Below are 23236 nucleotides of genomic sequence, written 5' to 3' on the forward strand. Positions count from 1 at the left end.
TTGTTTTTGTTTAAAAAAATTTTTTTTTTCTAAACACGAGTGTGTAAGAATAGCTTTTAAACCAAAATACAGGGGTGTTCAAAGTATTCCATGTCTGCAGTGGCTGCAGGGGTTAGAGCCAATGAACCTTCTGCTGAAACAAGCAGCATCATAAGTGTTTGGTGAAAATGCATGCTCTGTAATTGGTTCGAATGAAACCCTGCATTCACTGCAGGTCTTTAGGACCGGTTTCGACATGTGTCTTAATATATACTTATTGGTTAGGTGTCAACCAATCAAGGGTGTATTCTGATTTTTTTTCAATTTGCATAGGCTTTAGCTCCCTTTAACTCCAAATATGGTAAGCACTATTGGAAATTAATGGTTGAAAAGTTATCGCAGATAATGTCAGGACAATTAGGATGATAGACTACGATCATAATGTCTAATAACGGAACATGTGTGACCTCAATATTTATCCTGGTTTTGACTCAGAGACAAAGCTTTTGAAACAATGGAAAGTCAGCGACTTTTATCTTTGACAAATGTCCTCTTTTCAAATTATGTGGAGAACCAGTTGGGCAAAAGGACAGCATTTTATGTGTAAGATACTGGGTAATGTCGAAAGCCACCTACTCCATTTGGAGCTGCTCATCCCTCTTTGTGTAGATGGCCTCTCTCACCCCACTTTCAAACCATATGTCTTCTCTGTGGGAGGATTATGTACCTTTATTTCAAAAAGGTCTAGTAAATTTGAGATGCAGGGTTACAGGTCTTGACCTGAAGAGTTGGCCCCTCTGTCTTATGTCATGTAACTGCTCAGTGGTTGCTATGTTCCCTCAATATGTAGTAAGTATCCCTTTGTTTCTCACTATATTTGAACACACACACCAGCTTGCTATTATTGATATGTATCTGGTCTATAGAATATACTAGCCTTTTCCCTAGAGTTAATTTTATGGTACCAGAATTTTGTTGGTTCAATTACAATTTTTTGCATCTCCAACTTGATCTCTTCCCTCCTGGAATTTGATGCCTTTCACAAATGATAAGCTTAAGTAACCACAGGTTTTGAAAGACTCCCTCAAGTACCTTTGTTCTTTCTGCTTGCTCATTTGAAAAGGTTGGAACAATATCAGCTCTTTTTGTTGGGTTCTTAAAACATCCACTTTGCGGTTTAGGAGGTGGTGTGAGTCAAAAGGTATGGGTTAGTGTGTGTGTGTGTGTGTTTCGTTGTTGTTGTTTTTTTGTATAGCCCCACCGTGTTAAATATACGGTCTGCGCGCCAGAAGCGACTCACTAGGGAGTCCAATCCGGCCCCCGGGGTTGCTCTGACTGACAGGTACTTTGAAGCTCATTCATACTGCACATACAGAATGAAATGCTTTTTTTTGTTTGGACATGGGTTCTGTGAAACCAGCATTTTGTGAGTTGTGTGATCGAGTGCGTGCACTACTCCACTTTGCTCTATTTCCTATCCACAGTCACATTCATTATTTTGCCACCTGCAGTCAAAATGACACAGTCAATGGCGGCCAATTAGTTAACAAGGGACTTTAAAATGCCCTAAATCTAACAAGAAGCAGCCTGAAAATGCCCAAAGATCAGTAGAAAGTCACCCATGAACAGTAAGTAGGCAGGAAATTCCCAAAACCGATAGGAAATGATACAAATAATTACAGAGAGTAACCTGTAACCACCCTAAAATGACAAGGAACATGAGCTCATTGCCTGCCGTTGACAGTGATAGAAGTCCAATTCACTTAAAGTGGCTGTGAATTCTCATTTTTTTGTTCATTCGCTCCTCCCAGTCAAAATGAATTGGACATCTAGAGCTGTCAAGTATATTTTGGCCAAAAATAAACTGGTCCTTTCCACATGAGATCTAGTTGGCATAAGTCTGTGAACCAAACTGAGTTTGACACCCCTGGTATATCCCAAATCGGAGGTCCCTGTCATGTCCAACGCCCACATTATAGTCCAAAAAAGCAACTTACACCTGTGTATTTTAGGGTTTATGTGATGTTAAGATCATGTTCAAGAATGATCTGTCTTGGGGGCTCTGGTCAAGCAGTAGCATATGCCTCATAGTGTTGCTTTACATGGGGTGTAGAAATGCAGGTGAAAAGGAAGTAACATAAGATGAAAGCATGATTTGATATTTTTTTCTGTCCGGTCCACAAAGTCCAGTGACTTTTGGAGATGCCGAGACATATTGCCAACTAAGGTTGCCACGGTGATCCTGAAATATGTATCAATGTTATACTGTAAGTCAGAGTTGATGCTGCTGACTGAGAGTCTAGTTGTGATTAATTTACCGGTCTCAGAATAAAATGGCTAGGAACAATGAGGATATATATATAGGCAAGTTAATCTTAGCACTGCATATTTATCCCACTTTTGGTGTTGTGTGACTTACGCTCCTCATTTGTTTATGAGCTATATGTTAACCAGGTTGCACATGATTGAGTACAGAAATCAGTTTTTATATAACAATGTTAAGGTTGTTAGAGCCTAGGCTAGTTGATTTATCGGTGAAAGCAAGTGTTCACCATCAAATCTGAGGAAACATTAGATGAATATGGTCACTTTTATAAATGTCAAATAAACACCAGTTTTGTCTGGAATGGACATGGATAGCGAACATCATAGGAAATGTTGCTTTGTACAGTCAACCTTGTCACCTGAAAGGTTTTCAGCAATTGCTAGTTCTTTCGAGAGATACATTAATTTAACCAAAAGCGCCTCTTTTTGCTATGATATTCAAATGGTATGGTCAGATATTGCCATAAGCCACATGGACAAATGGATCTATCCCGCCTCCTCTCGATGGTTCAGGCTGCTGCTGCTGATATAATAGTGTGGGGGATATTTTCTTGGCGCACTTTGGTCCCCTCTGTACCGATTGAGCATTGTTGCAATGCTACATCCTTCCTGCGTATTGTTGCTGACAATGCCCACGCCCTTTATGGCCAGAAGCTCAAATGATCTCAGACTGGTTTCTAGAACATGGCATGAGGATAGGTAGTGAGCAAACGACAAACAAAAACAAAATAAAATTTAAAATGAACATCTAACTGACATACTATCTACAGCCTACCATATTTGTGCGGAGATAAGGTGCAACATATTTCAAGCCGTAGTCTCCATTGCGAGTGCAAATTCTCAATTTTAAGGGTTTCGTATTAGTGGGCGTAACATGCACACTGAAACACAATAAAGCAAGTGATGTCAATTCTCCCAATACAATGTTAGACTCTGACGCGACATCTAAACCTGGCAAATCGTTGGATATTTCTTGGGGATGCATTGACCTGGCAATATTTGTTCAACGGACGATGAGAGACACATTGAGTGTGCTGTACAGTGAGATGACCTAGCGGACTTGGCCAGTTTGAAAGGCAACGTGACAGTTAAGATGGATGAAGATGAGTAGGACTATCTATATATGGAAGGTCAAGACAAGTTATAGTTTGATTGAAAGGCAAATGTATTTGTATAGCACAATTTAACGTAAGAGTTGCAGGACAATTGAGCCAGAAAGAAAAAGTCTCAGATAAATCAACAAAAAGCAGGTGTCATTTTTTTGTAAATTTGAACAATACGGGCAAATGGAATTATGCGGTAGTAACTAATATTACTATTAGTGTTTTTTTCTTCCTGATTCAAAGATTAAAATGCAATTTTGGCAACCAAATATATGCCTGTCACGGTGAGACGCCACTGGCTGCAGCCGAGTGCTCCACATCTCTTCACCACGCAGTACACGCCTTTGCAAAAGTAGTACTACATATATGTTTATATTTGCACAGAAAGGAGCCTTCCTGAATCGAGGAAGCTGAATATGATATTGGGAGGGATCAAGGCATAGGGAGTGACAGATATAGGTTATTTGCTTTATAGTTAATAATAGAACTGGCCGATTTAGGCTATTTGCGACTATCTAATAATAATACTAGGTAGTGTGCCTATATGACATTGACATAGCTAACGGTTTTAATTCCAACCAACTTGACACAGTGTCACTAAAGCCAATTTTTATAGGAGTCTGTGGGGAAATGTTCACTGCCGAGTCAATCATTGAGCTTGCGTCCTCTTGGAAAAACTTGGTCAATAATGAAAACAACCCAAAATAAAGATCTCCCATGGTCTGTGTGAACTCTTCTGTTGAATATTTTGGAATCTCTTTGCCAGGGCAAGCATCTGCGGCGTATGTTTGTAAGCCGTAACCTACGTATAAACATAAAATACATCACTGTGTATTTTCACAGACTACAAATGTGATTTTCTGGATAATTCCAGTGGTGGTCCACCAGTAAAGACAAAAACCCTCAATGGGAAGCATTCAGATATGTAATTGTTTTAAAATTATTTTTGTACTAACAAAAAAAATAGACTGTTACTGTTCTGATATATCTGGACATTATTATAAATAGACAAATCATTTATGTCTTCTAAATAGGTCTTGGTGCCTTTGCATTTTCTATTGAAGATGTCAGGCCTTATATCACTACATGAAGATATGTGCAAGGTTCATCATTAAAATGCACAAACATGATTCACAGTATCCAAAAGCCCTCTTAAATAATGTACGTAGAAAAACCTGTCTATTATAGCTCTTTCCATTTAAGAGAAAGCCCTGATTTTAATTACTATACATGGTGAATTAGCTAATGAATAATGAATGGATTCCTAACACTAAGTGCTCTGACTTCAAATGCACTTCTTCCACTCTGCAACCCCTTCACACACTCCCAATGTCGCGTTTTGATGCTGCTACCCCCCACACACAACCCCTGACAAACACCGGCCCCAAGCCTAATACCCATGCACACACACACACACACACACACACACACACGTGTCTGGACACTTACACACACACACACACACACACACATTGCAGGGAATTCTTTGCTTTTCGCACTCAGATTTGATTAGATTTTTCTCAGTGAGGAATTATTTAGTGATGACATTAGAGGATTAGACAGAGACAGAGAAAGACTCCAAGGATGGAAGAGGACAGATAGTAGTTCCCAAGGGAATGAGAAAGAAGCAGAATGGTGCTTCAAGGAAAGTGAGTGGGGGGGATAAAGGATTAAGGTGCTGTTGGAGCTCTAGACACAAGTCACAAAGGAAAGGATTCTGTGGGCATAACTTCAAATTCCATTTAAACATAATATTTATCATTGAACAAATATCGAAACACATATGTCATTGTGATACACCTAGAAGGCTTCAAATGGTTTAAACACTTAGCAAAGAAATTCTCCATGGAGTTTGTGTCCTTTCCTCATCTCCATCTTTTTATTTTTTTATTTCTCTTTGCGGCCACTCTACTTTTTCTGTTTTTCAAAGACAGGCATGGCAACTAAACTTGACACTTTAAAGTGCTGTTAGGTGAGAATGTGTTTGTCTGTCGATATGTGTTAGCAATGACTGCCGACCCAACAGGGGAACCTTTTTACTCTTACACATAAAGTGGATGAAGCTCATCGTAAAGTACACATCGATATCAGCATACAAGACATAGGCCCACCCCAGGCTACCCGTGATTGAATTAAAATGAAACAGTGTCAGATATGAAAGGATAACCAATGATACTGTTATCTTGGGATTACGTATATGTAGCGCGAGTTTGATTGTAGATCAACAGTGTCAAGGTTCAATGCCAGTGTCCCTTCTATTGTCCTTTCTAGACTCTAATGGTGTCGACGCTTAATTGTTGTTATACTGAAAATGCTATGTTATCTAAACTAAGGACTTGAAGTACAATGAGCCTCAGTCGATTGCAGACAAACTGTATACCTCCAACGCATATAACATAAATGCCATTGTAACATTATCGACTGAAAATAATAAGGAACATATCCCACAATGCGAGCACCAAAGAATAACTTCAGGGTTCACTCATTTTAAAAGTCAGGAAAGGTAGAAAACGATTGAGGATCGTAGTCCTTGTATTATATGAGAATTAAGCAAGCCAGTTACTCATTTTAAAAGTAACGGCATCTTTGTTTCTCAGGGCCTACTCTGCAGAAATTCCAATTAGTTTTTGGACCAATTGTTAAATTGTGTTTATTCCAATTAGATTACAACATTTCAGCAACCTTGGAAAAATTACTTCCTGGCATGGAAGGCATTCAAAACCAAAACACAACCCTGCATACTTATGCATTGGATATAAAAGTGTCCTTCTAGATAATTACTTGTGTAGTAGACATCTGTTATGTCTGGAGTCCCTGACCACCAGTCCACAAGCCACTTGGTGCCGGTCCACCAGAGAAATAATTACTATGAATGTTTTAAACCTCATGCACACAAGGCACTATCGGTGCTCAAGTATGGAGATCAAGAGCCAATGGTGTGCTGCACCTTAAAGTTGCCAGACCAGAAAGAAAATCTCCAACCCAATCACAATTGCGAATATGCGTTCCACTTTTGGCCTGTAGCAGTGCAATTTGGAGCATAGAAACCCATTTAATGTGTATATCAGTCGGGTCGTTACATATATGCGTATTCTTGAGGTTTTCCAAGATTTGTCACGCTTGAAAAGTGGTTCTCAGAACGCATTTTCACTGAAACTAGTACATGGCCCCCTCGCTTTTGTCTTAAGTCATGCTTACCCACATCCTCCCAGGTTGGGGACCAATGTATTATACATTATATGCATCACTGATTAATGACACATAAATTCAAATCACAAAAAGCAACGTGATTAGAATCCAAAACAAGCTACATATAATTATTTAAAATAGGGCCAAGTTAATGAGCAAAAACTGATGCATTGAGTGGAGCAATGAGAAAGTAAATATGTAGTTAAGTGAAATAATATATCTTGATTTATTCTAGCCACAACCATGAGACACATTTTCTTTGGAAGGTGACTCCACAAGGCAGGAATAAAGACTACACTCAGACTCATGGCTAAGCAAATACTAGAAAGAAAGCTTTATAGAGCCTGATTTGGGAAATGGAATTGTCACTAATGAGAAGTTTAAAAACTCCAGTTATTAATTTTAGCACGGAACTGCACATATGCACAAACAATTGCTAGAAATCTTTCATGATATTGCAGACCATTTATGAGTATGGACCAGTAAAGAATGTGATTCAGGAAAATCCAATGGGCTTTCAAATTTATATATTATTTTAACATACCTTGCAACATATTGTTTCTTTAGAATAGACTTTATCGTAGTGAAAAAAAGGGTTTGCATAAACAATTCCTACAATTCATTTACAATATAGAAAACCTAACATTAGAGGTACCCAGATTGGGGCAGTGTACAGACTAATTAAGAATATCATTCTGAAAAAAAAACAGTGGGCTGTCAAAATTATATATTATTATAATATATGTTGGTACATATTGTTTATTTGTAAAACACTTTACTATTGTATAAAAATGGTTTGCACAAACAATTCCAACTATCCATTTAGAACATGACAGACCTAACATTCAAGGTGTCTAGGATGGGGCAATGTATGGACAAATTAAGAATATCAGTCAGGAAAATGTGTGGGCTGTCAAAATTACATATTGTTGCTACATATTGTTGCTTTAGAATGGTTAACTGTTGTACAAAAAGGTTTTGAACGGAATAGGTTCATTTATAATGATGTTTCTAAAGGTTCAACTCCACTGTGCCATTATTATTGAATTGAATGCATTTATCGTCATAATACAAGCACATTGAGATTTAGACCTTCACCATAAAGTGCACATATAATAGGTAGTCAACATAATTCATTCATTCATTTTTCAAACCGCTTATCCTCACAAGGGTCTCAGTGAGTGCTGGAGCCAATCCCAGCTAACTAGAGGCACCAAATTAATTGGTGGCCAGCCAATCGCACGGCACAAGAAAACAGACAACCATTCATGCTCACACTCATACCTAGAGGCAATTTACCCAAGTTAACCACCTGGGATCAAAACCCTCGAAAGCAGAACTGTGAGGCCGACTCGTTAACCACTTGGCCGCCAGGCCCCCATCATTATCGTTATTATTTTTTGCATCAATTTGACATTATCAGAGAGCAAAACATCAGCATGAATACAAGAAGAAATACATTACGGTGACACATTAAGGACATACTGACAGGGAAGCATTTTGGCATACCCCAGCCTTTAACAGCTTATTAGCATGCCAGCTGAGACTTCTCACCATGAAAGAATAATGAAAGAGAAAACATGATGGACTGCCTACCGTAGGCTGTCAATGCTGGCTACAGACAATCAATCATCCATCGGCAGGAACTAAACTCCCATAAAACAACTAACAAGTCTGTACAGTGTCTGCTGCCATAGATAAGAAAATAGTTCAGCTATAAAACAAACAGTGTAACCTCCCCGCCTACATTGTTATCGCCATAAACGCGATCGTACAAAAGTTAAGAAGGCATGTAATGTTCGTAGGGCAAAAGTACTGCAATAACAACAAAAAATGCAGGTGTAGCAAATGACCTTGTAGAGGCAGAACAATAATCTAGCTCATGGTGATGATTTGTGAGCCACACGGTAGCTCCAAGCCTTTTTCAGACATTGTGTATGCAGCTTACATCCATCTTTTGCAAAATAGTTTACTGCCAGTTGAACAATTGCCTTTCCCCTGCTTTGACTTAAAGATGCTCTACCACCAAGCACCGCACATCCTTCGCCCGATGATCAAAGCAGCTTAACAGAGAGAAAAGAATTGTGTACTATGTTGAGTTAGGCGCGGGGGGACTCAAACCTCGGTAGTGAGAAAACGGCCATTTTCTCCGTTATTGAGTCCAATATATTTGATGGCGGTTATTTTTAAACAGACCTTAATCCTCTGCTCCTCCTTCATTGTGAGTTAGATAATTATAGTAATCTGGTCGGAGAGAATTTAATTTTCCCAGCGATAAATCGTCGCAGTGGATTGGACATTGGTTGGCTTATATAAAGAACATTCAGAGTCCTCGAAATTTAAGTGTTCAGTGAGATTTTTGCTAAATTGTTCAACATCTACATCTGCGCTTAAAGTGTCTAATAAGCAGCAGGAAATACTGAAATGTAATTTCAGGACTATATAATTTATTCATTTAAAATATTCCCGGAATTACGATGATTATTTCAGTCAAAATTCATTATGTAATGTTCTTGGCTTGCCCTTGAGTGACACATGACATCCTGCTGACTCTTGCCCAGGATGGCTCGGATTGAAGATGCCCCTCTGCGATCTCCCTTTTGAGGGCAAGTGCAAAGAGAATTCCTCCTCATGGATCAATAAATAGGCCACATTCTAAACACCTTATTGAGCTGGTTGCAGAATTGAAGTAAATAAGAAAGGCTTGTGTAACTTCAATATTTTACCCAAAGTGTATCACTGTCGAAGGAAAATTGACTGCATTCATTTCAATATTTGGGTGAATTACCTACAGGCTGATGGGGAAAATTATGTGTTTGCTCTTTAAACTGAAGCTGGCCAATTCTAGCTCAGTGTGTGTTGTCAACAATTTCAATTTTAACAATCAAATTAGAGCCATCTGATGGCATAGGGGTTCACTCGCCTGACTTTGGTGTGGGCAAGTGTGGGCTCGATTCCCATTCAGTGCTGGTATGATTGTGCGTGCAAGTAGTTGTCTTTCTCTCCGTGTACCATACAACTGATTGGTGACCAGTATAGGGTATAGTCTGCCTTTCACCCAAAGTCCACCGGAATAGGCTCCAGCAACCCCTGCAACATTTGCGGTGATGCGGAGATGGATGAACGAATCAGATTAGTGATTACAAACCTTGACAAATCTGACATATGAATCCAGAACTGATTGGACAACATATAATCCAGATCTTGCACTTTTTTATGCTAGTCATTTGAGTTGCTCCTACATTTCCATTGACTTTTGAACGCTATCTGAATTGTGTCTGTTAAAATGATATCAGATAAAACCAGGCATCCACCAATTCTCCAAATACGTTATCCTGTTTATGATTATAAATAACTGGAACCTATACCAGCTGAAACAGGCAAAACCTAAACTAGTCGCTTTTCAATTACGCAAAGAGAATGGAACCTATTTTTTTTTGCATTTACATAGTGACAGAGTGAACAGTCTAAAGAAAACAAATAAAGGCAGTTGAGTGAGTTAAAGGTTCTGACTAATAGCCTAATGTGTGAAGGTTGTTCAGAGTCTTGTGGAGTAGACCCTAAAATTCATGTATCAACTCGCTGACTGAAGTGATAGTGTACTTTGTGGAAAAAAATGTCAGATAAGGTAAAAAAGTACTGATAACCGCTGTTCTTGTATTCATTGTGCATTAAACAGGCTAGAACTAGTGCAATAAAGTGATACGACAAATTATGTCTCAAGCAATAGTGCAATAAAGGTAGGTGGAACACAAAAATTAAAATTATCCTATGTTTGGTAGGTTGACAGATCAGAAAATAGTTCTACATGTTTTATCCACACAGACAAAAGTCAGCAGGTTTGTTTCAATGTACTAAGGTTTGAAGCTTGGCTAAACTTTTCTTTTCACAATTTGCAGGATAGCCCATCGTCTTCTATTATGAACTTTATGTGACTCAAAGAATCATTGCCGGGTGTGCTTAAAGTATCACTGAATATTCCATGTGTGTCGGCAACAAAAGGACAAGTGCAAAAGAATGAAGCACGTGTTACGTGGTGGCATCTTTTGTCAGTATTCTCTCACCCCAATGTGCACACCCGAGCCCCAGAGAGCACCCTCTTCCATTCAGTCAATTTGCAAGCTAGAATAGCTTGACAAGAATAGCTGTGACTGAGCACGGCATGCCCTCAGCAGTTCGCGGGTAGGGGCAAACTGCCAAAACCACCCATTGAAGCTTCATGGAGATGGTGAGACACTGTTAAAGGCCGAATATTGAAAAAACTAGTAAGCATCACCTGTGCCTATTACTAAAAAGTAAATTGACATGCATTTATTATGTACAAAATAGGCATTATATTAGTTATAGTAGTCGACGTCGTAAAAGTAGTCAACCCAGCAGCAGCTTTTGAGGCAAGGAACCATATTTTGTAGATCAGAATTTTTTTTTTTTACATATGCTGATGTAAATGTTTCATAATAACAAAGAGGAACTGAAAAATGTACTGGCAACCAGCCACTATGGTTTGTTTGCAGAGTGCTGCATGTAAACTCAGTGGTTTACCAATGGACCAATTGATAACATCTTGATCCCAATGACATGTACATTTTGTAGTCTCTTCAAATAAAAACATAATCGTTTTGAGCTAAATTCCAAAGCCTCTTTGTGTTTTTGTAATTTGGATATACACGATTGAAAAATCACGTGGGCTTATTGGAACGATGAGTTGTTGTCAATTGTTTCTATGTAATCTCTATAAACCTTCCATTTTGAGGTGGGAAAAGATAATGCAGAACAGGATATGCATTTAAATCATGGGCATTTACCGTATACGTAGAACTGCAAGTGGCTGACGACAATTTCACTCAAAGATGGGCTAAAAAGATGAAAACTAAGTGTGCCCTCCTCTTCAACTATACGGGCACTCTGTCTTTTAATCCCACTGTAGAAAGCATCATCATCTTGGCAGAGAGCATGCCAACGTGAAAGACCCTGGATAATTATTTAGCCCATGCAATTATCATAATGGAAGCAGCACACGGGAATATCTAATGAGGAATTGAATTATCACTTGATGGGTGCCACTAAACTATTCAATTACAGCCCCTCTTAACTGTATTAGAGAAATACAGATATACTAAGCATCCACCACGTCTATCAAATAATAGCATTTTCTGTTTTGTAATCGAGAGAAAATACCAAAAAATCGGACTTTTGGTGGGAATGCACTGAATACTGTGGTTTCAATTTTATATTGACATGATAGATTAGATATTTGGGATATAAAAAAGATAAGAATAAGAACAACAATAACATAAATACTACTACTAGTACTACTACTACTAGCACGTATAATAGTCTCATCTCATCTCATTTTCTGAACCGCTTTATCTTCATTAGGGTCGCGGCGGGTGCTGGAGCCAATCCCAGTTGTCTCCAGGCCAGAGGCGGGGGACACCCTGAATCGGTCGCCAGCCGATCGCAGGGCACGGGGAGACGAATAACCATTCACTCTCACACTCAAAGCTAGGGGCAATTTAGAGTGTCCAATCAGCCTACCATGCATGTTTTTGGAATGTGGGAGGAAACCGGCGTACCCAGAGAAAACCCACGCAGGAGAACATGCAAACTCCACACAGATGGACATGACCTGGATTTGAACCCAGGACCCCAGAGTTGTGAGGCCGACGCGCTAATCACTCGCTCCACCGGACCGCCTTACTTATAATAATAATAATAATCATCATCATGATCATCATCATCATCATCATCATCATCATCATCATCATCATCATCATCATCTTTCACTATCAATTTGGGGGGGGGGGAAGTTAAAGATGAAGCTACAAGTTAAGGTTAATGTAAGTTCAAAATTTGCCTAGCTTCACAAATAGTTTGTATGTTCTCTATTAACCCGTTTAGCACTACTTTTTTTGTTTGTTTTGTTTTTGAATCAAAATAATAAAATATAGCAGCATGTTGTCATGGACTTGCATGTATGTTCAGGGAAGAATGTAGTTCCAAATGCCCATTTGAGACCCCCTCACCAACTTTAAATTATTATGTTCTTGTTAGGTCTCCTTATACTTTCTCATTTCAACTAAGCAGCATGTTGATATTCCATTTAGCAAACGAGAGAACAAACTGCAAAGGATTTGTAATTAAGCTGGCTTATTATTGTTGTGCAAGAATTGCAGGAATCACACTGTGAGGACACATATGTCATTTCAATATCAGATGGTTGCGCCTGTCCAAAAAAAATCACCAACACCTGGTCTAAAACACCTGTTCACTTGGCACTGACTGTCACTGGTCTATATTTGGATGACATACCAAAATTGGGATCCACCCGGTCAGAACCTTTTCTTTTCATATGCTTAAGGAGCATAGACAGTTACCACACTTAATTGCAATTTCAGATTTGTTGGTCAATCTAAGAGAAAAAAATGCATTTAAATTCATTACAAAAAGTTAGTTTTTTGGTGATGTAGTAATATGATTTCTAATTTTATTTGGTTTCTTCTTTTGTCTCCTCACATCCTTGTAACTGATTGACCATATATTCAAATGGCAGTTTCGTTCAAAGTTTAGCACCAATTTTAATTTCACTGTCCTTATATATTGGAGAACAGAATGAAATATTGGAATATGATCATTTTCAATTATATCATTGTATCATCTGTTTTTTTTTGTTTTGTTTTGTTTTTTTCTCACTCGGGGAGTTATGCAGAGCTGCACTATTTTTCGATTTGTGAAATGTTTAATTCTTCCCAACAGAAAATCAGTGAAAAGCACTGCCTTCAGGTCAGAGGCTCAATTGTAACATCTCATTGTGCATAGTTTAAAATGACAAGATATCTGTTCCCTTTCCTAAAATGAAAAACAACCTGATTCACCTATTGTCATTTATCAGAACAAATGCAATATTCTACCTCATAATTTACCAGAGGTAGTTTCCCAGATGCTTGTGGCCATGCACTTGAGAAACTGTTTGGGATCTATGACATTTGCCCTATTAGTAGTATTCCTTTGTTACACTGGAAACATAAACCTATTATGTGGTACAGTAGAGGGCATCGGTCCTTCATCATATTGACACTTTAAAGCTCTTGGTCTAGCATATTGCACATAAATAGGAAAAGTCTTTCATGATAACGTGTTCACAATTGCATACACAATTTCAAGAAGAAAGAAAAGAAATACATCTACATCACTATAACATACTGTCAAAAATCTCCAAGACACATTTTGTGGATATAAGATGTCATTAGATGTGTATAGTAGTATGTACATTTAGGTGTGACATCATCTAGTTCATACTGTTAGCATAATTCAGTGTATTAGAGCCTCATAAGAACAGTAATAATTCCTTAGAACTTTACATATTTCCAAAATTCTGTCCCCCAAAAATTAATGTAAAAAAAAAACCAACAAAAACAAAAAACATTGTACTTGTACACTAGTAAGTGCAGCATTTCATTCAGTTACAGTATTATGCCTGGCATTTTAACAAGGTGCTCGTACCTACCTTCTCGTCAAATCAAATCTAAATTAGTTCACATGGACGACATGGTCAAAACTTTTTTCCATAATCACTGAAGTAAAATGTAACCATAGACATCATTTTGCGAATATTTTTTGTCGTGTTTACTACATTTGGTGGATTTGCATGGCAGTGCAGATTGTTTGTGATTCCAGGTAGATACATTAGTTTTTGCCAGTGGGATGCCTGAATTCTATCTCATTCTCCAGTAGAGGCTTTTCCCCCTGCAACCTTCCAATGCTGTGCTGGAATTGGAAGCATGGTTTGTGAGAAAGATAGCTATATGTACACACCTTTATATTGATGAATACAGTCTGTTTAACAAGGGAACAATTCCACGTGAGTTGACAATTTTTCCAGTTCAGAAAAAACATCATCTGTGATGCATACGGTAGCTCAAAGGACAACTGGGATTTCAAGTTACAAATACATAATGCAAAGACTGAAAGCAGGAAGTTATATATATGTGTGTGTATGTATATATATATATATATATATATATATATATATATATATATATATATATATATATATATATATATATATATATATATATATATATATATATATATATATATATATATATATATATATATATATATATATATATATATATATAGGAATGACAATATAAAACAAATTTTCATGAAATAATGAGAGATTACATTGTCAACGGTAGGGTACACTTATAATTAAAATAAATGTTTATATTCGAACATTTATCACTATGATACAATGTAGTGCATTGCAAGCCTTAAAGTATGCATTATTAGTTTTGCTCTATCATAAAATAAGGAGCTTCCTATTTGGATTTTTAAGAATGAGCATGGGTATCCAATGAAGTTCTAATTAGTTTCTTCCATTCCAAAACGAACTGATAATTTTTTTGAATGTGTATGAACAACGCTTTGGTGGAAATGACATTGTTAATATGTAGAAGAGAACACAAACATGACTGCCATGCTAGTTTCCACAAAAATTAAAGCCGTCTTTTATTTAAACAGGTGCATGTTATCATTCTTTTTTTATTACAATTTTTTTTGGGCTAAATTAATCCTGTCAGGGAAATTAAGGTCCATTTTCTATTTATGTGCTCACGTTTCTCCACATGATAGCAAAGCCAAATTGCAGCGTAACAACTTTGTTTTGCTTCCAAATTCTGATTTGTGCTTGTCATTAATTTTTCCCTCTTTTCTTTTGTGTGTTGCAGAAAAAGCAATCAGCAGATGAACTATGAATGCTGAACAAAATGATCTCCTCCCTCCAGCGCCAGACAATGAGAAGTCGTAGGCTAAAGGGGGCGCTGTCCAACCCCCTCTTTGTGCTGCTCTTGGCCCTTCAGATCTTGGCGGTTGCTGGGTTAGTCCGTGCACAGACCTGTCCTTCAGTCTGCTCGTGCAGTAACCAGTTCAGTAAGGTCATATGCACCCGCCGTAGTCTGCGGGACGTACCAGATGGTATTTCGACAAACACCCGTTACTTAAACCTCCAGGACAATCTAATACAGGTGATCAAGGTGGACAGCTTCAAACATCTGCGCCACCTGGAGATTTTGCAGCTGAGCAAAAATCACATCCGCAGCATTGAAATAGGCGCCTTTAATGGACTTGCAAGTCTGAACACCCTAGAACTCTTTGATAATCGTCTCACGACAATCCCCAATGGAGCATTCGAGTATTTGTCTAAGCTAAAGGAATTATGGCTTCGGAACAACCCCATTGAAAGTATACCATCCTATGCCTTCAACCGAGTCCCATCGCTTCGAAGGTTAGACCTGGGTGAACTTAAGCGGCTGTCCTACATTTCAGATGGCGCATTCAAGGACTTAAGCAATCTGCGCTATTTGAATTTGGGTATGTGCAACCTCAAGGAGATCCCCAATATCTTACCTCTGGTAAGACTAGAAGAGCTGGAAATGTCTGGAAATCAGCTGTCTGTCGTCAAGCCGAGTTCATTTACAGGATTAGTGAACCTCCAGAAGCTGTGGATGATGCATGCCCAAATCCAAGCAATTGAGAGGAATTCCTTTGACGATTTGCAGTCCCTAGTGGAGCTCAACCTTGCTCACAACAACCTCACCTTTCTTCCGCACGACCTCTTCACACCGTTGCATCGTATGGAGCGGGTCCATCTTCATCACAACCCTTGGAATTGCAACTGTGATATATTGTGGCTCAGTTGGTGGCTAAGAGAGTCCGTACCTGCCAATACTAGTTGCTGTGCCCGTTGCCATAGTCCTACACCCTTCAAAGGTCGCTACATTGGGGAATTGGACCACAGCTACTTCCAGTGTGATGTTCCTGTCATAGTGGAGCCACCTTCTGACCTAAATGTGACGGAGGGCATGGCCGCAGAGCTCAAATGTCGTACAAGCTCCTTGACATCTATCAGCTGGCTCACACCAAATGGCTCCCTGGTGACACACGGGGCTTATAAGGTGCGGCTGGCCGTACTCAACGATGGGACACTTAACTTTACCAGCGTCACGATGCAAGACACTGGAACGTACACCTGTATGGTCAGCAACACGGCAGGCAACATCTCCGCCTCAGCTGTACTCAATGTCACATCTGTGGAAAACAGCGGCGTGACCTATTTTACAACCGTGACAGTGGAGACCATTGAGAGCCCAGGTGACGAAAACCACACTCCACTACCACCATTTGGTTGGGTGTCATCCTCCACAACAAAAACCACTCCCGTTTCAACGAGGACCACAGAGAGGACTTTTACCATTCCAGTTCTGGATCTGGATGGAGAGGGAGCCCTAAATGGCTTGGATGAGGTGATGAAAACCACCAAGATTATCATTGGCTGCTTTGTGGCCATCACACTCATGGCTGCTGTCCTACTTGTTATTTTCTACAAAATGAGGAAGCAACATAACCAGCAGGACCCTGATGGCCCAGCCTCCTCTATGGAAGTCATTACCGTTGAAGAAGAGCTCGCAGGTGTTGCCGCTATTGACAGACACCTATCGCTGCCCCCACTGGAGCACTACAACCACTACAACACCTACAAGAGCACTTATCACCCTTCTATGCTCAGTTCCATGCACAGTTCTACTACACAGGAACATTTACTTATTCAAGCCTGCTCAAAAGACAATGTACAAGAGACCCAAATTTGAAGCCGGCATTTCACATAATAGTCAACATGAGCGGTTTTGGGAATACAATGGATGCCACAAAGAAGAGAAAATACTGCAATATGACAGCAACACAGTTCATGTCGATAACAGTGCTAAATCAACCTTTGGCAAGGGACCACAAATGATACTTTATGAAGTGTCTTTACAAAAACAAAGATTATTTATTTAAAAAGTATGTCCAGTGACTAAATGACAAAAACTAATTGTAATAGCTTTTTAGCTTGTTTTCCTTTTTCAATTTTTCTTGCTCGCTATCTCTGTATATTGCACAAGGAAAAGAATGGTTTGCTATATGTGAATATGGAATATAGGTCTTACACTAAAATGAGTACGCGGGCATTTAATTTTATATTTTGTCTAAGCTGTAATGGTTTTATGAGGGGCATTGTTTTAGTGTTCATAATCATTAATTTCCTTGTTGTTCAGTATACATTATGTGTCCACATTGAGGCAGCTTCCTATAACATTCAGAGCATAAATGAGTTAAGTTTCATAATCAGGCTGTTTTAGCTGTCATTCAGGAGAATCTTTTGATGACCACCAGTAATTTTAAATGTGTCTCAGAACGGAAGCCGTCAAATTAGTATGTGCATTTGCCCCGTGGCCATACATCATCAGTCTTTGTAAGTAAGAAGAGTAACTCCTCCATCCACATTTTTTTACACTTCAATTCTTATTTACTTTATCCCATTTGCTTCTCATTTCATTCATGCCATCTGCCCCCACTCGCCCCATCTCTTTTTCTCAGTGTCCTCATGCTTGTCCTTCTTTGATTGTCTCTGCTGCTTAATTCAGGGACATTCCCCACCCCTTGCCATGTCTCATTTGTCTCGCTTTAGCCATCGGCATGTGCCGCACGACAGCAGAATATTGCTTGGGAAAATGAAGGGGAGCATAAGGCTGCCGTCAGTACCCTCCCTTTTAACCCAGTTATGATGTATGTCCATGCAGTGTCGCGTTACCTCGCCATCACCCTGGGGTCACACGAGCTCATGTGCTGATAGTCCATCTGTTGGTACAGATAAAGAGGCAAATGAGGCAGCTTTGTAATGTAGTGTGACCCTGCCGGACCAATGCAGACAGGGCTAACAGACTCAGCCAAGCAGCAAGGGACCTGGCACAAAAAGGCGAAATGGGTTACGTCTCATTAAACTGCATCAGCAGATCATTTGCAGACCAACAGTGGAAAACTGATAACCAAACAGACTTTTTCACCATCCTTACGCCGATTATCAGGGGTCGAGGACTTTGATATTCTACCTAACGCTGCTCTGTGCCATTGTTGTTCTTGGGAGGTAGTGAGGGATCCACTTTGATGCTACATCATTTATAGTCCATCAGAACATTGCCTCTGTTGTCTGCTTGTTTTTTTTTTTGTCTTTCAGAAGAGAAAAACGTAACTCTTCGTCCCCAAGAGTCATGAGGGGTCTTCAAACAGATATAAGGTAGATATGAAGGGAGGAATAAAAAATAGATAAGGCTTAAAGAGGCAAAACTAGCCATCAGACAGTCACCATGGAAACGGTGACCTTGTGCAGAAAGTAAGATGTAGTAGATATGCCTTTCATTCGTCTGTTGTAGTCGTCTGTTCAACAAGCTTATTATGATTTACCAATGAAGATTACACAGATGTCCGAGCTAAAGTCGTTTGATGGCCAGTTACAGATGGAGTATTACAATTCGGGCAACATATGACATCATCATTGCAGAGTACCTGCCTCCTGTTTTTAAACGAAATAAATTGTTCAATGATTTACAAATGTGACCAGTGTGTATTTCCATTACACCATCCATTTATTTACAAAGGTGGACTACTTTTTTAGCATTAGTTCCCAATAACTCATTTGACAGAAGAAATTTATTTTAGAAGACCAATGTGTGGGTCCCAGCTGGAAAAACGGATTAGAAATGTCTGCTTTCTGCTCGGGTTTCAAATGATGTGACCACCACTAATAGCATTAACTGTGAACCATTCTTTCTCTTTTCCACTGTTTTCTGTTTTGGTGCTCAGTTTCTTTTTCTGCTTTTGGTGACCTATTGATTCAGTGTTTATGCTGGCTGTAATTGAAAAAAAGGAAGAAAAAGTTGGGTTTTTACATAAATATATATCTTTGAAAATGAGGGTTGAGTTTTTTTTTTCCATGATTTGCAGATGAAATGGAATTTCTTTGTGTATTGGTAGTATTATGTACATGAGCAAACTGTCCCAATGTGTGGGTATGTTTGGGGACAAATTTCAACCTGATCTGTGGAATGTTGGAAATGAAATACCAGCAGAGTGAGCTTGATTTTTGTGCAACGCCCAAGCCAAGGTGATAAATTTCTTTTGAGTTACTCTGACAACTGTGTATGTATGGGGACGGTTACTGTATGTAGGAATATTCTCTCTCATTTTTGGAGAGAACCATCAAATGGTAACATTTCTACTAAAAATATTTTCAAAAACATATTGCAAAAAAAATCAAGCTCATAATTTTACATGTGCTCCAATTGTTTAAAAAAATGCAGAAGAAAAACAAGAAAAAAAGAACAGCAAGAGACTGTGCTTGTAATAAGTTCAGCTAATTTCTCTGTGGATGAAGTTCACTAATTGATACATGAGATTGTAGTTCCTACTGTAAATGAATATGAATAAAATGCATTTTTCCCAATAGCTTTCCTTAAGCAAATCATGATTGTTTTCAATATTTTGTCCCATCTATTATTCATTCATTCATCTTCCATAACACCCATCCTCGAAAGGTTTGCGGGGGTTGCTGGAGCCTACCCCAAATGTCTTCGGGTGAAAAGCAGACTACACCTTAGACTGGTCACCAGTCAGTCCTATGGCACACAGAAAAACAGACAACAACTGACACTGCCACCAAGTGGGAATCAAACCCAGACTGCCCGTACCAAAGTCAGGCGGAAGAACCACTGCACCATCAGGTTCATTCATTTCCAGTACTGCATATCTCACAAATGTCTACTAAAATCACATCGATTGTTGTCATTTTTAAAATAATGGCCTATTTTATACCGACACATAATCTCACTAAGGATTTAAATTTTGCATTATTTAATAAATCCTAATATTTAAAAAAATCATCCAGCTGGTATTGATGAGACCTATACCAACGCCAACTCTCAGCAGATTTTAACATAATCAATTAGCAAAATAAAATCCTATCAGATGGATCTGACGTCGTTCATACAATGGAACAGTGCCAATGAAGGTGATTTACCATAATAATACGGTGATCTGTTTCTATACGTTATAGAGTTCTCTATTCATATCTGATATTGTCACACAATGTTCATCGGAACTGCTATTCTTAGTTTCTTATAATGTTTTTTCTGATTTGGTGCAATTCCAAACATTCATTTGATGGACACAACCCTCATAAATGCTAGCTGTGTTCAATCAGGTTCCAAGGATGCCATTATACAGCACAGTCAACTGAGCACTACTAGATTCAAAAGGCTGAAGTAATGCAGCAAAAAAAGAAACACAAAACTGAGAAAATGATTGATCTTTGTTAATTAAGACTGACGTTCCCTTTAAGAAAATCTCTGGTCAAGGGAGCTTCGTTCTAAGAGGTGCTTGCCAGGTTGAGTGGATCATCGGCAAGCTGTGAAGCAGATGGTTTGCCACGTGACAGTTGTTGTACATAATCAAGGTTCTAATAACCTGTTACACATGAAAGGTATATAGAGGGATTGGCGCATGTTCAAGAAATGGGAGAATGAGAAATATCAAACCTTGGGGTAGTGATCAAATGGTGCTTTTTCTTAGGAGATTCTTAGCTCAATAAATGGAAGCATGGGAACCTGTTAGGAGAGGTTGCTGAGGTTGAGTGCACAGTAAATAGCAGCGGATAAGATATGAATGGGAACTAGACCATCACGCTTTTTGTCTCATACTGGCAAGACCGCCTCACTTCAAGTCATTTAAAAAAAAAAAGATTTAAAATGAAATTTGAGGCCAGGGAGGATTTTTCCTAGGATTATTGTTGATAATATACATTGAACCCAGATTGGATAGTGAGTGACAGAAGCTGTGAGTAATTGACACCTATTAGTGTTTCAATGTGTCTGAATTGGTTACCACCCAATCGCAAAGGCTAGATTTTGTAGTGTTAAAGGGGGGAAAACAGTTAATAGGCAAGTCTGTCAATCCTGAACGACAAAATACGTGGCTAAACTATTTATGAATAGATTTGATTGATTTTGCAAGTAATTATAATTGCATTTATTTGCATTGTCGATTTTTTCTTGGATTGCTTCAGAGTATTTATTTTATATTAGATCTCCCCTATTAAGACTGAAACAACTTTTTTTTCATATAAAATGTTCATCTGTACAGTCAGACTGTTTACAATATTTAACATGTTTACCCTGAAAATCATTGACCTACTTAGTCTACATGCCTCTTTGCACTAAAACTGTAATATCCAAAATTTGCTTGGTCCTTTCCGGTCCAGGAAAACAAGAACAAAAAACATTCCTCATGCTGTGTTCACATGAATTTCCCAGACTAAGACGTAAGTGGTGAGCAATTTCGTTTGAGATGTAGATGCCGTCTTATGACAAAGTGAAGCCACAGTGCTTTGATATCATCTCGCCATCTGTCAGCTTTTCTTTTCATCACTCTAAAATGTATATGTTTCATGTTGTCCTGTTGATGTTTTGTTCACTGCATTTAATTCCCCCCTCAATATGCACTCTGTAGAATAGCTAATACTTCCTGTGCAGTTGGAAAATGATTGTCTTGCTGCCATCTAATTTATTAGATAGAAAACATTAAGGATGTGAGATGTGAAAGCTATAAAAAGAAAAAAGAGTTTTCCCTGAGATTACATATATTTCCCTGTGTTACATGGACGTATTATAATGCTTTGAGTCATGTAGGAGTTTTTTTTCACCAGAACAGAGTCTGTACAAACACCGACAGTGGCTTAATTACTTGGGAGTGAGAGGAGTCCAATTCTGACAATTTTGCAGCCACCATCTTAATTTTTAATGAATCCCCATCTTCTCTTAACCACATCATGTTTTCAACTGAGGAGGTTAGGAAAAAAACACAGGCTTAATGTTTTTGACTACTCAAGCATAGACCTACACTATGCCGGTGGCAAAAATCATGCAATTCCATCATGTTGGTCACATTTTGGTGTAGCATATCTAGACCATAAATGATTCAATAAAGGGATTTTTTCAAAGCGTGCTCTGAAATGTGTTGTTATTTTAAGGCTTTCTTGTAATGGTGGTAGTGGCAAATCAAACCATGAAGGATAGCTGAAGTCTTGAACTAAACATAATATTTTACATTTCAGTAAAGAGTAACTGCCCAGGTATTCATTTTTCTGAACTGCTTTATCCTCACTAGGGACACGGGAGGTATCCTAGCTGACTTCGGGGCAGAGGCTGGGGACACCCTGTATCGGTGGCCAGCGGATTGCAGGGCACAAGCAGACGGACAACCATTCACACTCACACTCATACCTAGGGGCAATTTAGAGTGTCCAACTCGCCTACCATGCATGTTTTTGTCGGGGAATGTGGGAGTAAATTGGAATACCTGGAGAAAACCCATGCAGGCCTGGGAGAATATGCAAACTCCACACAGGTGGACCGACCTGGATTTGAACCCAGGAGCCCAGAGCTGTAAGGCCAATGTGCTAACCACTCAAGCCGCCGGGCCGCCTTGTAACTGGACAGATTCAGATAAAATAATGTGTATTATTTGCTATTTAATTTCATAATTTCTCCATTTGAAATTCATGTGATATTAAACAAAATCTCAAATTCCTCACTAATTTAATAGGGTATCATTTTATTTTATTATTTAGAAGGGTTTTTTTGTATTTATTTTTTAAGCACTATGTTTTTCCTTCATGTGAGCCATATTATTTCAAAGTTAAAGTAGTCCTACTTGAGTACAATTTTGGCCAATCAGCCCACATTTACCTGTGGACAACATTGAGT

General features: G+C 38.7%; 1 protein-coding gene across 1 annotated transcript in view; it reads left to right on the forward strand.

The window, feature by feature from the left end:
- lrrc4cb (leucine rich repeat containing 4C, genome duplicate b) overlaps positions 1-21135 on the forward strand; it is a 50017-nt gene extending 28882 nt beyond the window's left edge. Inside the window, exon 2 of the mRNA XM_077594265.1 lies at positions 15329-21135. Coding sequence (XP_077450391.1) covers positions 15356-17248 — 1893 coding nt within the window. The 5' untranslated portion in view covers positions 15329-15355 and the 3' untranslated portion in view covers positions 17249-21135. The remainder of the gene's footprint in view (positions 1-15328) is intronic.
- The last annotated feature ends 2101 nt before the right edge of the window (positions 21136-23236 follow it).

The sequence above is a fragment of the Stigmatopora argus genome, chromosome 2 (assembly GCF_051989625.1).
Source record: "Stigmatopora argus isolate UIUO_Sarg chromosome 2, RoL_Sarg_1.0, whole genome shotgun sequence".
Taxonomy (NCBI): Eukaryota; Metazoa; Chordata; class Actinopteri; order Syngnathiformes; family Syngnathidae; genus Stigmatopora; species Stigmatopora argus.